At 39.6% G+C, this 14,380-nt stretch overlaps 1 protein-coding gene across 1 annotated transcript in view; it reads left to right on the plus strand.

The window, feature by feature from the left end:
- The first annotated feature begins 4,292 nt into the window (after nt 1-4,292).
- The window catches only part of QPCT (glutaminyl-peptide cyclotransferase), a 64,352-nt gene continuing 54,264 nt past the window's right edge, over nt 4,293-14,380 (plus strand). Inside the window, exon 1 of the mRNA XM_075536076.1 lies at nt 4,293-4,501. Within this exon, the coding sequence (XP_075392191.1) occupies nt 4,293-4,501 (209 nt within the window). The remainder of the gene's footprint in view (nt 4,502-14,380) is intronic.

Here is a 14,380-nt window from a genome sequence, read left to right on the forward strand (position 1 = left end):
AAAGCGTAGGAATTCAATATTTTATTTAGAAGTTACTATGGAGCCAGCTCTCTGCCCTTGTAAGGGTTATGTTGTTAAAGCCTTTTATATCTGTAAAGTATATGCATATACACATAAACTATAAAATAATAATATTGTGCAGCTTGCTGCATTATTGAATAAAGATAGATATTTGTAATTTAGGGCACAGAAATGGGGGTACTTACACGATTGTCTATCCACTCTACCAGGTTTCTAACAAATTTCAGTCTCTAAAAAGCCAACTCATAATCTTTGCTGCACCCTAAATATCATCCTGAAAATCATGAATTTTTCTCTGTGTCATTAGCTTATTTCTGATTGATGTTCATTTTTTTAAGAGAATGGAGAGAGGGAGACCCCTTTGCCTTGAGTAGAATGAAGATTCACAATTCTACAGCAACTTCCTTTTGCTTATGAAATTTCCTCCCTCCTTCCTTTCTAAAATCACGACTCTGCTTCTTCCTACAATGTAGCTAAGATGTAGAAGGATTTCCTTTACACACACACACACACACACACACACACACACACACAGATTCAGTCATTTTATTGTGCTTTAGGTGAACATTTACATAGGAAATTCATTTTTCCATTCACTAGTTATGATATAAATTGTTCTGGAACATTGCCTGTAACCCCCCATGATGTGTCCCCACCCCCTGTCTTCCTTGGTTTCACAGTTGACTTCAGGTTTCCTGGACCCTTCCTACCTTTTCATCTTTCATTTTGTGAAAATGTGGCCCTTTTGAGCACTTGTAGCTCATTGTTCCAAGGAGCACATTCTTTTCGGATATTATTGTGTATTTTATAGTGCCGTCTAGTAATTGACAGGCGGGCTCTAGGATCGTCTTCAGTTTTAAGTTAGAAGATTGTCTAAGGCCAGGTGATATTCTTGGGTTTCCTCCAGTCTTTTTCAGACTAGAAAGTCTGGCTTTTCCATTTAAATTTGAATTGTGTTCTATATTTCTTTAGCCATTCTGAACAAGACCTTCTACTGTGGTCAAGAAATATATTGTGAAAGACCATGAATCAATCTACTTTTCTGTCGTCATTGTGGATCCCACAGAGTCTGGTCGGACTCATAGGAGCCCTGTGCACAACGGAACGAAACACTGCCCGGTCCTCTGCCATCCTCACTACTGCGGATATGTTTGAGCCCGTGGTTGTAGATACTTCTTTGTCAATCCATCTCATTGAGATTCTTCCTCTTTTTTACTTGCCCTCTGGTGTGCCGAATATAGTGTCCTTCTCCAGTGGACAGTTCCCTTCTAATAGCATGTCCACAGTACTTGAGATGAACTCTCACAATCCTCTTCTCTAAAGAAGCAATCTGGCTGTACTCACAGATCATGTATAGCATACAGTTCAAGTTTTAGGGTTCTCCCACAGTAGGTATGTGATTTGCTGGGCAAGAGGTGAAAAAGACAAAGGACTGGCCTTACTAAAATTGTATGCTGAGTAATTTTAGTCTCTGTTTTAGGAAAATGTAGGTATGCTCATAACCTGCTGCTGCTGAAATCACTTAAATGTTTTATCAAACATTAAAATTAAAGATGGGTTTTTAATTGATTTTAGTTTGAATAATGGGGAATATAAAAACTGTGGTGTTACAAAGATTTTTTTAATGAGCACAATCTGTACTGTTCTAGAATCATTCAAACACTCAAAACACTTTGGTAATGTTTTCAGATATATAAATAAAACAAACAGCACATAATCATCCTAAACTTAAGCAAAAATAGAGATCTATAGAAGGACATATGTGGTTTAAAGGCAGAATTTAGGTTATGATACATTGCAACTTTCTGTTGTTATTAATTATGCATGACAGTCGGCTTCTTAAAAATGACTGTTGCTGTTGTCTGTGGATTTGTGATTTTTTTCATTTGCTTCTTAATGTTCTATTTTTGGGTTCTGTGGAAAGATATTTCAGAGATTTTCTTCCTCTAAATTGTGGCTGCTGGGCCTAACCTGAATTTTAAAAACCAAGCGTTTGTTGTCTGACTTGAAAATTACTCCTGAAATGATTGTTCTTTCATGAAAAGTCAGAAAGGGGCTAATTAGCAATCACAATTAATACTGTTAAGTCTGATTACAGTCTGTGCACCCTGATCAGTAGAAGGAAAGCCTCAGAATTTCATATCATTAAAACTTGGATAAATAGAATATCAATATCTTGGAAATTTTTTTTTAAAATGAGACCAATGCAAAAGGCAACTAAATATTTGACTTTAAATTGTACTAATTTGACACTTTAGTATTTGAAATTTCAAAAACTTTAAATTCACCTTCTTTTTGTTCTAGTAGATATGGTATTAGACAATCTGACTGATGCAAAAAAAGATAGTCACCATAAAAGGAGATCTAGAATAGGCATCTACTCAATGGTAGTGAATGATGACAAATATTCCTAGGTGTGTCTTTAAGCTGAATTATTAGGTAGATTGGAACAGGTTCATATAACACTTATTTGGGTTCTTTTCTTGCAAAGGCCAAGAGCCCTTTCAATGCTTTAAAAGCAACACATATAGCAGTGTAGATTGTGATATAGCATTGGATGCTACTTGGTTCAGGGTCCTGGTGGCTGACCTAGAGGTCACCCACTGGGCTGCTAACCGCAAGGTCAGCAATTCAAATCCAGCAGCCACTCTAGGGAAGAAAGATGGGGCTTTCTACTCCTGTAAAGAGCTACAGTCTCAGAAACCCACAGGGGTGGTTTTACTCTGTCCTTTAGGGTCACTATGAATTGAGGTGGACTCGATGGTGGTGAGTTTTTTAGAGGGGTTGGTTCAATCACTTCAAAGAGAGGTCAACTTTAATAATGTTAAAGAGCAAGTAAGAATTATACATAAATTGGACATTTGTAACCAAGGGGCTTACAGTGTCCTGCTTCACTCTTGGAAGTAAAGTGATTTCCAAGAAGGCTGATTTATATTCAGTAAGGACTTCTCTGACTGGAGTACTCCAATGATGGAAACAGTTAACATACTTGGTTGCTAATTGGAAGGTACAAGGTTCAAGTCTCTCCAGAGGCACCTTGGAAGAAAGACCTGGTGATCCAGTTTGAAAAAAAATCAAGATACATTAGAGGTATGCAGTTAAATTTGTGTCTATAACCCTAGGCAGGTTACTTAATCTCCATAGGCCTCTGTTTTCTTATCATTGACATTGGGAGATAATAGCAATATAACATCTCTCTCATAGAGTTATGAACATTGAAGAAATAAGTACGCACAAGGCACTTCGAACTATACATGTGTTTGCTTATAGGAGAACCAGCCAACTAGGGTTGTAGTGCATACACGCACTGGCTTATTCCAAATAAAACCTGTTTAAATCTGTCTCTGCAAGCAGTGGTGTCTGCAGACAAGTTCTTTCAGGAATACTTGTCTTAGCCTCATTCAAGTGTCTTCAAAAAGAAAAGATCGAATCCACACGGTGGCTTTCCAGGGGATCTTTTGGGCCAGTTCAATTCAAGGCAGAGAGGTCAGCGCAGAAGGTGATGGTGATCTTTATCCTAGGATTCCCAAGGGGTCCTCTTGTTGGAGTTTCCTCAAAGGAAACCAGGTGATCTTAGGACTTATCATGAAGAAGTTTGAAGAAAAGTGAAAACTGCACTCGTGAGAAAAAGGCCAGCAGAGTTTCACCAAGGAATCTTGCACCTGCTCACACTTCAAGTGTGGCCAGGGCTGTCCCAGGAGAATTTCCTTGCGAAACCTTATCCCTCCCACCCTACAGCCCTGGTCTTGCCTCCTCATATTTCTTTTTGCTCTGCAACTCCAAGGACATTTGAAAGGAGCATGATTTCACCCCTCAAGGATGTCCAAACTACCATTTTGACGTGGTATAAGTTAAACTTGGCACTCGCTGATGGAAGCTTGTTCTGACTCAGACTGACCCTAGAGGACAGGGTAGAACTGCCCCTCTGGGTTTCTGAGACTGTAACTCATTTTTCTCCCAAACGTCTTTCGTCTAATATAAATATCCACAGGGACATCAAACAATTTGTAGAAAAATTCCATTATCTTCCAATTCCATTTTCCATGGACTTCTTGAAGCCCCCTCTTATGTGCACTATATGATTCAGATAATTATCATTTGAGTGTAAATTCACATTATAATCGGCGTTGATATTGTATAGATCAGTGTTATCCACTGGAAGCTATAAAAAAAGGTGAAGATTGCCTTTGGATTTTCATCCTTTGATTTTTTGTATCCTCATCTCTTTGAGGGGATTGGAATTCCGTGCTAGAGACGAGTTCCTCTGGATCATGAAGCTTTTGGTTTTCAGAGTCTTCATAGAAAGACTGATCAAAAGTATGACAAGTTCAGTAAAAAACGTGAAAGAATTTTCCTCTGGGGCCAAGTGCTCGTTCGGTGTCTTTGAGTCGGCTCTGAGTCACAGCGACTCAGCGTCTGAGGAGTGGAAACGTGCGGTGCCCTGGGCCGCCCTCACCGCTGTGCTGCTGGAGCCCGCACCGTACAGCTGGAGACATGAGTCAGGCTGTTTCGGAACGTGCTCTTCCCCTTCTCTGAAAGGAGAGTGAAAGTACTCCTGAGGATCTGGGAAGGCAAGGTGTCGGAAAACTCAAAGAGGGAAGGAAATTTTTGTCCGACTTTCACCTTGACCATAGGAAGTGGACGGACCTTAGGGTGAAAGGAGCTGGGGAGACTTACAGGAAATCTGGATTCCCGTGTCTATTTTCAGGGCACAGCAAAAGTCTGATTTTGGTCGCTGTGGCAGACACTTTCATTTTTTACTTTGTTATTGAAGGAACGGGACAGATTTGGGAAGGGGCGTCGTGTGGGCCCTTGTCTAATCTCTGCAGCTATTAGTCTCTGCTTCAGCCTTTGGTTTGTGAAGGAACAAAAAGCGGAGGGTGGGGGAAGCTGGGGCTTAAGTCTAAATGGCCTATAGTCTAATTCATAATTTTTCTAGGGCTGATTCACTTTACCAAGCCTCCTCACTGCTGTCTCCAGGGGTCTACAAAGTAGCTCTCCCATGAAATGGTCACTAACGCTGCCATCTAGTCTGGTTAAATGGTCGTTAGCAATGCATTGTTCAGTGCTGGATGGGGTAAAGTAGTTGGCTGCTAACTCGTAAGGTTGGCTTAAACCCACGAGCCACTCCAAAGAAGGACAATGTGGCAGTTAGCGTCCTTAGACATTTTTACTCCATAACATTCAAATCCATTGGTATCTCTTCCTTTTTGAGTGGATTTTTTCCTCCAAGAGCAACTGCATAATACTTTTTATTACCATTTTAGAAAATATTGGTTTACCCATTATATAAATATTCTAGATGTTGACATATCTTATTATATGCTGGGAAAAACTCATTTGTTAAAATTCACCATTGATATTACCTGAAAACAAAAATTCTACACTGGAAACTGTCAAGTAGCAGTGAAAGTTTTCCAAACTTCCAATTTTCACAAAAGCTACAATTTTATCACTGGCAACAAATAATGTTGTTGAGATTAAAAACCAAACCCGTTGCTCTTGAGTCAATTCTGATGCAAGACAACCTGCCTGATGTACCCAGGTTGTGACTTGTGGTCAATTACTCATAGAGAGGTTGGTGATTAGAACCTATCCTGTTATCACGGAAGAAAGTCAGGGCAAACCACCTCCATGGAGATGATTGCCTAGAAAACCCAGTGAGCAGTTCACGCTGTAGTACAGGGGGTTGCCACTAGTTGAAGACCATTTATTTATTTTCATACAAATGTCTTCTGACCACCTAATGTGGAATGACCACGGTTTATCAAATTGGCTCTTTTTCCCAATAAAAGTGAGGTTGTATGAAAGAAAGCAGGTAGTTTTCTGGACAAGTCTACAGCAGAAGTGCCTTTGTGTGGGCTTCTCATTTTGTCATGCAGTATACTCAAAAGATGCGGACTCTGTACTTCTGCATCAGCTGAAATAAAGTATCAAGGATTACATTTACCCACTGATCTCAGAAACAAACAAACAATGAAATAGTGCTTTTAAGATACTGGAAAGTAGGTATCAGACAAAAGGGATTCTTGTGAAGAGAAATAAATAAGATGAGCCCAATGATTGGTCTAGCTTACTACCTTGGGAGAGGTTTCAGGCCTCAGTGCAGTGGGGGAGGTCCAAACAGAGTCTGGTCATCTGTCTGGGTTGAAAAGACAGAGTTGAAAACACAAGGAGGCCATGATGGCTAGGATGTACAGGTCAGAGTATTAGTGAGTATTGACTCACTGCCATCGAGTCAATTCTGACTCATGCGACCCTGCAAGACTGAGTTAGAACTGCCTCTGTGAGTTTCTGACACTGAAACTTTAAAGGAGTAAAAGCATTCCTCTCTTGCCCTATGTACCTGACTCACCTGACCTCGCTCCAAGTGACTTTTTTTGTTGTTGTGAATGAAGCGGGACATGAAAAGACAGCAATTTAATAATGTAGAAGTGGTGAAGAAAAATGAGGGAGGTGCAGTCAGCCATCCAAACAGATGAGTTTGGAAAATCTTTCAAGAATGGAATCACAGATTTGACGAATGTATTAAGTATAATGGAGAGTACTTTGAAGGTTATAAAGTTGTTTCATTAAAAAACTTAAATACACAGCTTTGAAAAATAAACTTCAATTTTTGCATACATGTATACATTTTTAACACTTTAAAGTGGTATGTTGCAGCAAATATACCCAATGCAATACATTGATTGATTTTTTTAACTGCTGCTTCCACAGGTGTGTTAACCTGGGTACTTTAGAGAAACAAATCCACAGAAACTCATGTATAAGAGAGAATTTTATATAAAGCTTTAGTGCCCATTAAGAAAACATCCCAACCCAGTGCTGCCAAAGCCCACGAGTCCAACATTAACCCATATGTCCAACACCAATCCACAAAGTCCTCCTCCATTTCACAAAACATACACTATGTTGCTGACTGCAAGAGGAAAGCTGAATCAGTGAATGTGTAAGCATCTCATCGCTGGCAGGGGTCTCCACGTGGCTGCTCCAGCACCTAGGGCTGCATCGGGGTAGTTCCATGTCACTTCTCCTTGGGGATGTCTTGCAGGAAGTGAGCCTTGCCAGCTGAAGCAGGGAACTGGCTAAGGCGGCTGCACCCTGGTTCAACCATCACAAAGCAAGAGACCTGAGAACTAGAAAGGCGAGGCTTACTGAGCCATTTATCCCTCCACCCTTCAGTTAACCCCACATCTGCTAGGTTGGCACAATAAACTAACTACCTCAATGGGCACTGATTATGGATCAAAGTAAAATGAAATCCTTGATGATTTCTGTGTTAGTCTGGGCAAACTAGAGAAACAAATTTATAAACATGCCTATATGTATAAGAAAGAGCTTTATATATAAGAGCAATTGAATATTGACAAAACATTCCAGTGCAGTCCAGATTAAGTCCATAAATCCTATATTAGCCCATATGTCCAATACTAATCTATAAAGTCCTCTTTAGACTCACGAAACAAATGCAATGACACTAAATGCAGGAAGATCACAGGCCATTGGGTGTAAAGTCTTGTGGATCCAGTGGTGGTAGAAGCGCCGGCAGGGGTCTCCACATAGCTCCTCCAGTTCCCAGAGCATGGGGTCTATCAGCATAGTGCCATGCGTCTTGTCAGTAGAGCGTCTCTCAGGGAGTGAGCCTAGAGAGAGAGTGTCTCCTGCCTCCAAGGAGGAAATACAGCAGTTCCCAGAATTCTCAGGAGAAGGCCATGCCCACACAGAGGTCTCATCAGCTATGACCCGATTGACAGACTAGACTCCACCCTTCAACTCTTAATCCTCTCAAGTCACAAATTGACACCAGATTATGTAACTACCATAATTTCAATCTCTTCGGCATTTTTCATGATGTTGCTTATGGTCCAATTACGAGGATATTTGTTTTGTGATGTTGAGGTGTATGTAGTCTGTATTGAAGGCTCTAGTTTTTTATTTTTGTCAGTAAGTGCTATTACCAAGGATAAAAAAGGTCATTTCATGATAAGAGGTTCAATTTGTCAAGAGGCTATCACAGACATAAACATGAACTTACTAGAAGAGCTTCAAAATATATATAATTTGATAAAATTTGATAAAATATATATAATTTGATAAAATATATATAATTTGATAAAATAGAAGTACACAAATTCATAATTATAGTCAGAATTCAACATTGCTTTCAGTAAGTAATAGGACAAATAGAAAATTATTAAGTATATGGAATATTTGGATAAGCTTATCAACATATTTCACCTAATTTACATTTATAGAACACCCTGTGGATGTGGAAAGAATACACATTCACAAATGGACATCACGTAGCCCAGATGGTCATACTCTGGACTATAAGGCAATTCTCAATAGATTTAAAGGGATTTAACCATATGAAGTCTGTGTTTTATAAGGATAGAGTTCAATGTGAAATGAACAACAATGATTCAGGGAAATGCTATGCTACTTGGAAACTAACATTCTTAATAATAAACGGGTGAAAGAAGAAATCAAAAGAAAGAGTGGAAAGTCGACGTGGATCAAAATAAAAACAGCATATTAAAGTTAGTTGGCTGCAGGGAAAACACTGCTGGGAGGGGAATTAATATCACTAATGTTATTATTACTATTATTAATATTAATATTGCCAGGAAAATGGAAAGGTCTAAATCTAAATCACCACTTGTCTGTCAGTGTTTCGTATTATGGTGGCTTGTGTGCAACTGTGATGCTGGAAGCTGTGTCCCTGGTTTTTCACATGCCAGCAGGGTCACTCAAATGAACAGGTTCCAGCGGAGCTTCCAGAATAAGAACAGACTGCAAAGCTACCCACTTTGGAGGAAGTAGCTGCTGAAAACCTAATGCATACCATGGAAACATCGTCAGATACTGAAGGTCTAATGAATGGCAGTACATCATCAGAGAGTGTGTCAGAAGATGGGGCCTCTGGGTTGTGTGGTAGATATATAATCACTTGTCAATTTGTGGATTAAGAGTGTAGGAGTGGAGTCTAGCTTGTCAATCAGATCATAGCCAATGAGCCCTCTGTGTGGGCATGGCCTTCTCCTGAGATTTCTGGGAAATCCGGTACTTCCTCCTGGGAGGTGGGGGACACTTCTCTCTGTCTGCCACTCCATGGGAGACATTGCAGCTAACAAGACACATGGAACCACCCTAGTACCCTGAGCCGGACAAACCACATGGATGCAACCAGACCTCTGAAGCCGGAGAAGCCACAGAGAGACCTCTGCCAGTGCTGAGATGCTTACAACGCCACTGGACCCAAAGACTTTCTACCCACTGGCTTGTGATCATCCTGCATTTGGCTTCATTGCATGTGTTTCGTGAGTCTGAAGAGGACTTTATAGATTGGTATTGGACATAAAGGCTAATATCAGACTATGGTCTTGGACTGGACTGTGTGGGAATGTTTTCTTAATGTGAAATTGCTCTTGTATATAAGCCTCTCCCTTATATACATATGAATGTCTCCTCGAATTTGTTTCTCTAGTCTACCCAGACGGACACTGGTTGGAAATGCGACTGAAGGTGAGTGGCTTTTTCATAGTAGAGTCCACCATGGTGACATGAGTGGTGTAAGGCCTGTAAGAGTGGAGTCTTCAGAATCTACATTTGCTGATGGGGTACAACTCATGAAAAGAAGAAATAAAAGCAAAAATCTACTAATAATCAGAACTTGTACACAGTATGGAACTAGGAAAATTGGAAGTCATCAAAAATGAAATGGAATGCATAAGGATCAATGTCCTAAGTGTTAGTGAGCTGAAATGGACTAGTATTGGACATTTTGAATCAGAAAATCATATAGTTTTCTATACCCAAAATGACACAATCAAGAGGAATGGCACTGCACTCATTGTCAGCAAGGACATATAGGAGCTAGCTTGAAATACAATGCTGTCTGAGATGAGATTATATCTAGCCACCTTCAAGGAAATCCAGTCAATACAACTATTAAATCATTGAATTGTATGACATTAGGATCAAGTGTTAATAAAATAAAAATTAAAAAAACCCAAACCCACGGGGTAGCTAAGGCAAATGGAATAGATGAGGTTGTCAAAGAACTGAGAAGAAAATTTCAAAGAGCATCTTGAAACAACATAAAATGTTATCATGAAATGTGTAAAGGCCCAAAGGTAGAAAATCAAAAAGGAAAAACATGCTTAGCATTTTTTTTTAAACTGAAAGAACTCAAGAAAAAAAACTCAAGCCTGGAATTACAATATGAAAGATTCTGTGGGCAAAATATTGAATGATGCAGAACGCATCCAAAGAAGATGGACAGAATCCACAGTCACTGGACCAAGAAGAACCAGTCAATAATCCAGAGCATTTCAGGAAGTAGCATATGAATGAGAGCCAATGGTGCTGAAGGAAGAACTTCAAGCTGCACTGAAAGCATTAGCCAAAACAAAACAAAACCAAAAACCTACAGAAATTGATGAAACACCAGTGGAAATGTTTCAATAAGCTGATGAAGCACGGAATTACCCACTTGACTATACCAGGACATTTGGAAGTCAGCTACTTAGCCAATGGACAAGAAGAGACCAATATTTGTATCCATTACAAAGAAAGGTGACTCAACAGAAAACTGAAATTATAGAACAATATCATCAATACCATATGCAAGTTACGTTTTGCTGAAGAACATCCAAAAATGGCTATAGCAGTACATTGACAGGGAGCTGCCAGAGCTTCATGCTGGATTCAGAAGCAGACATGGAACCAGGAATATAATTGCTGATGTCAGATGGATTTGTCTCAAAGCAGAATAGCAGAAAGATGGTTACTTGTGTTTTATAGACTATGCTAAGGCATTGGACTATGTGGGTCATAACAAACCCTAGATAGCCTTGAGATGAATGGGAATTCCAGAACACTTCATTATGCGTGCATCAAGAGTCTGTTGTGAGACTAGGACAAGGGAATACAGCAAGGTTTAAAATTGTGTGTGTTAGGACTGCATCATTTCACCATACTTATCGAACCTGTTTGCTAAGCAAATCATCTTATATGAAGCTGATTTATATGAAGAAGAATGCAGTATATCACAATTGAAGGAATTCTTATTAACAACCTGAGATATACAGGTGACACAACCTTGTTTTCTGAAAGTGAGGAGGACGTGAAGCCCTTGCTGGTGAAGATCAAAGATTGCAGCCTTCAGTATGAATTACAACTCAATGTAAAGACCCAAATTTTATCTTGCTTAGATGTACAATCAGGGCTCATGGAAGCAGCAGTCAGGACATCAAAAGATGCATTGTATTAGATAATTTGCTGTACATGCTCTTTAGAGGATTGAAAAGTAAGAATGTTACTTGGAGGACTAAGGTATGCCTAACCATGCCATGGTATTTTCAGTTGTCTGGTATGCATATGAAAGTTGACATTGACTACGGAAGACCGAAGAATTGATGTGTTTGAATTATGGTGCTGGCAAAGGATATTGAAACAACTATGGACTGTCAGACGGACAATCTGTTTTGGAAGTACGGCCAGAGTGCCCCTTAGAAGCAAAGAAGGCGAGAATTTTTTGTACATACTCTGGACATGATGTCAGGTGAGACCAATCTCTGGAGAAGGGCATCATGTTTGGTGGAGGGGCAGTGAAAACGAAGGAAGCCCTCAATAAGCTGGATTACTCAGCGGCTGCAACAGTGGACTTAAGCAGAGGAACAATTGTGAGCGTGGCACAGGACCCAGCAGTGAGTGTGTTCTTGTGCTGTGCATTGGTTGCAATGGGTTGGAATGGACTAACCTAACAATGCAGCAAAACTCAACTAACAACCCAAGAATCCGTCTTACTGAAACTTAAATAAAAGAGATGGGGGAGGTCAAAGTAAACCCAGAGTAATCCAGAGAAATAAAATAAAAATTAGAGCAGACGAAGGAAGATGAAGCTTTTTACTCCCAGAATGCATTACCATCTTGGAAACCCAAAAGGGCAGTTCTATTCTGCCCTATGGGGTAGCTATGCATCGGAATGAAGTCAGTGACAGTGATAATGGATGATAGTGAAACCCCCAAACCCATTTGCAGGGCCCCCATGTGGATTAAGTCGCTGATGAGTCCCCCTTGACTATGGATCAAGGACGTGGATTGCGTTGCTGTTAGACAGAGTGCATTGTGGGTTGGATTACTGCGGATATTGCTAGATTAAAATAAGACACTGTCATTTGATCTGCCTTTTAACCCATTGTATATTTACTTCCATTTAAAATATTTTCTGCCTTCTTTTCAATTGAGGTTTTTCTCTGCTTTGTTTTGTCATTGTTGTTGTTGTGTATTTAGTATGCTTCTCTCTATATGAAATGCCGAATAAGTAAGTCTACAGGGACAGTAACTAGATTAATAGTTTCCTAGTGGCATGGGAGTTGCAGGGTGGAGGTTGGGGGGACAATAAGCAGCAACAATGAGTACAAGAAAGAAGACAATGCCCTAAAGTGTTTGTGGGGATGATTGCCTATCTCTTTTTAATAGAATTAAATATTGAATTGTATGTAAATTATATGTAAATAGGGCGATGAAAAAATCAGAGCAGAAATCAGTGAAAAAGGAAAATAAACAAAACCCAAACTAGGACACTAATTAGAAGAAAAAGAAGGGAGGAGAAACACAAATCACCAGCAATGTAATAGTATAAGCAAATTCTTGCAAAATAATTGAACCACAAGAATTTGGTCTGGGCAAGTTCTTTCAAAAACACTAACTACTGACGCTCACTCAAGATATAAAGGAACAATTTAATAGTCTTACATATTTTAAAGAAATATATTTATTGTTAAAAACTTCCTGGAGAAGAGCAAAATAATATGCAAACACCCCCTGCAGACCCCAGATGTCTTCATCAGGGACATGAATTAGCTATTTCTGGAAGAACTTAAGTGTTATCTACACAAATTCCTGCAGTACACTGACCAGCAAGGGACTCAACTCAACTCATTCTAAAAGGTCACCATTTCCTTAATAACTCCTTATTAATAAACTCAGAAGAAGATACTACAAAAAAGAAATCTACAGACTAACATCTACATGTGTGTAGACACACACATTCTCAAAGTTTTAGCAAGTTGAGTCCAACAATATATAAAAAAGGAAGTTGATTTCTGATTCTAGAAATAGAAAATCATTTAATGTCTTACCAGTAGGCACTGTAATTTCACATGCTGGGTTCATGGGAATATGCTGAAATTAATCAAATTTTACACTTTAATTATGTGCAGTTGAATGTATGTCACTTATATTTTAATGAAGCCATTAAAAAGACATATATCAAAGGTTGCTATTTAATAACATTAGTAATTTTTACTGGTCAATAACATTCTTATTTTAAAAATCATTTTATTGGGGGCTCATACAACTCATCACAATCCATCCTTTCATCCATCTGTCCATCCATCAATCCATCCATCCATCCATTGGGTCAAGCACAGTTGTACATCTGTTGCCATCATCACTTTCAAAATATTTTCTTTCTACTTGAGCCCTTGGTATCAGCTTCTCATTTTCCCCCGTCCCTCCCTCATGAACCCTTGATAATTTATAAATTATTGTTATCTTTTCATGTCTTACCCTGTCTGATGTCTCCCTTCACTCACTTTTCTGTTGTCCATCCTCCTGGGTTATAGGTTGATTATTGTGATTAGTTTCCCCTTTCTTCCCACACCTTCCCCTTCCCCTCCAGGTATCGCTACTCTCAATATTGGTCCTTAGGGGTTTATCTTTCCTGGATTCCCTGTGTTGCAAGCTCTTATCTGTACTAGTGTGCATGCTGTGGTCTAGCCAGATTTGTAAGGTAGAGTTGAGTTCATGATGGGGGAGCAGGGGAAGCCTTAAAGAACTAGAGGAAAGTAGTATGTTTCATCAGTGATATACTGCACCCTTACTGGCTCTTCTCCTCTCGTGCCCCTTCTGCAAGGGGTTTTCCAATTGCCTACAAATGGGCTTTGGGTCTCCTTTCTGCTCTCCCTCTTATTCACAATGATGTGATTTTTTGCCCTGGGTCTTTGATGCTTGATACCTGATCCCATTGACACCTCATGATCACACAGGCTGATGTGCTTCTTCCATGTGGGCTTTATTGCTTCTCAGTTAGATGGCTGCTTGTTTATCTTCAAGCCTTTAAGACCCCAGACACTATATCTTTTGATAGCCGGGTACTATCAGCTTTCTTCACCACATTTGCTTATATACCTGCTATGTCTTCAGCGATCATGTCGGGAAGGTGAGCATCATGGAATGCCAGGTTAATAAAACAAAGTGTTCTTTCATTGAGGGAATACTTGAGTAGAGGCCCAATGTCCACCTGCTACCTTAATTAACAAACCCAGGGGCAAGGGAACAACAACTGATC

The sequence above is a fragment of the Tenrec ecaudatus genome, chromosome 17 (genome assembly GCF_050624435.1).
Source record: "Tenrec ecaudatus isolate mTenEca1 chromosome 17, mTenEca1.hap1, whole genome shotgun sequence".
NCBI lineage: Eukaryota > Metazoa > Chordata > Mammalia > Afrosoricida > Tenrecidae > Tenrec > Tenrec ecaudatus.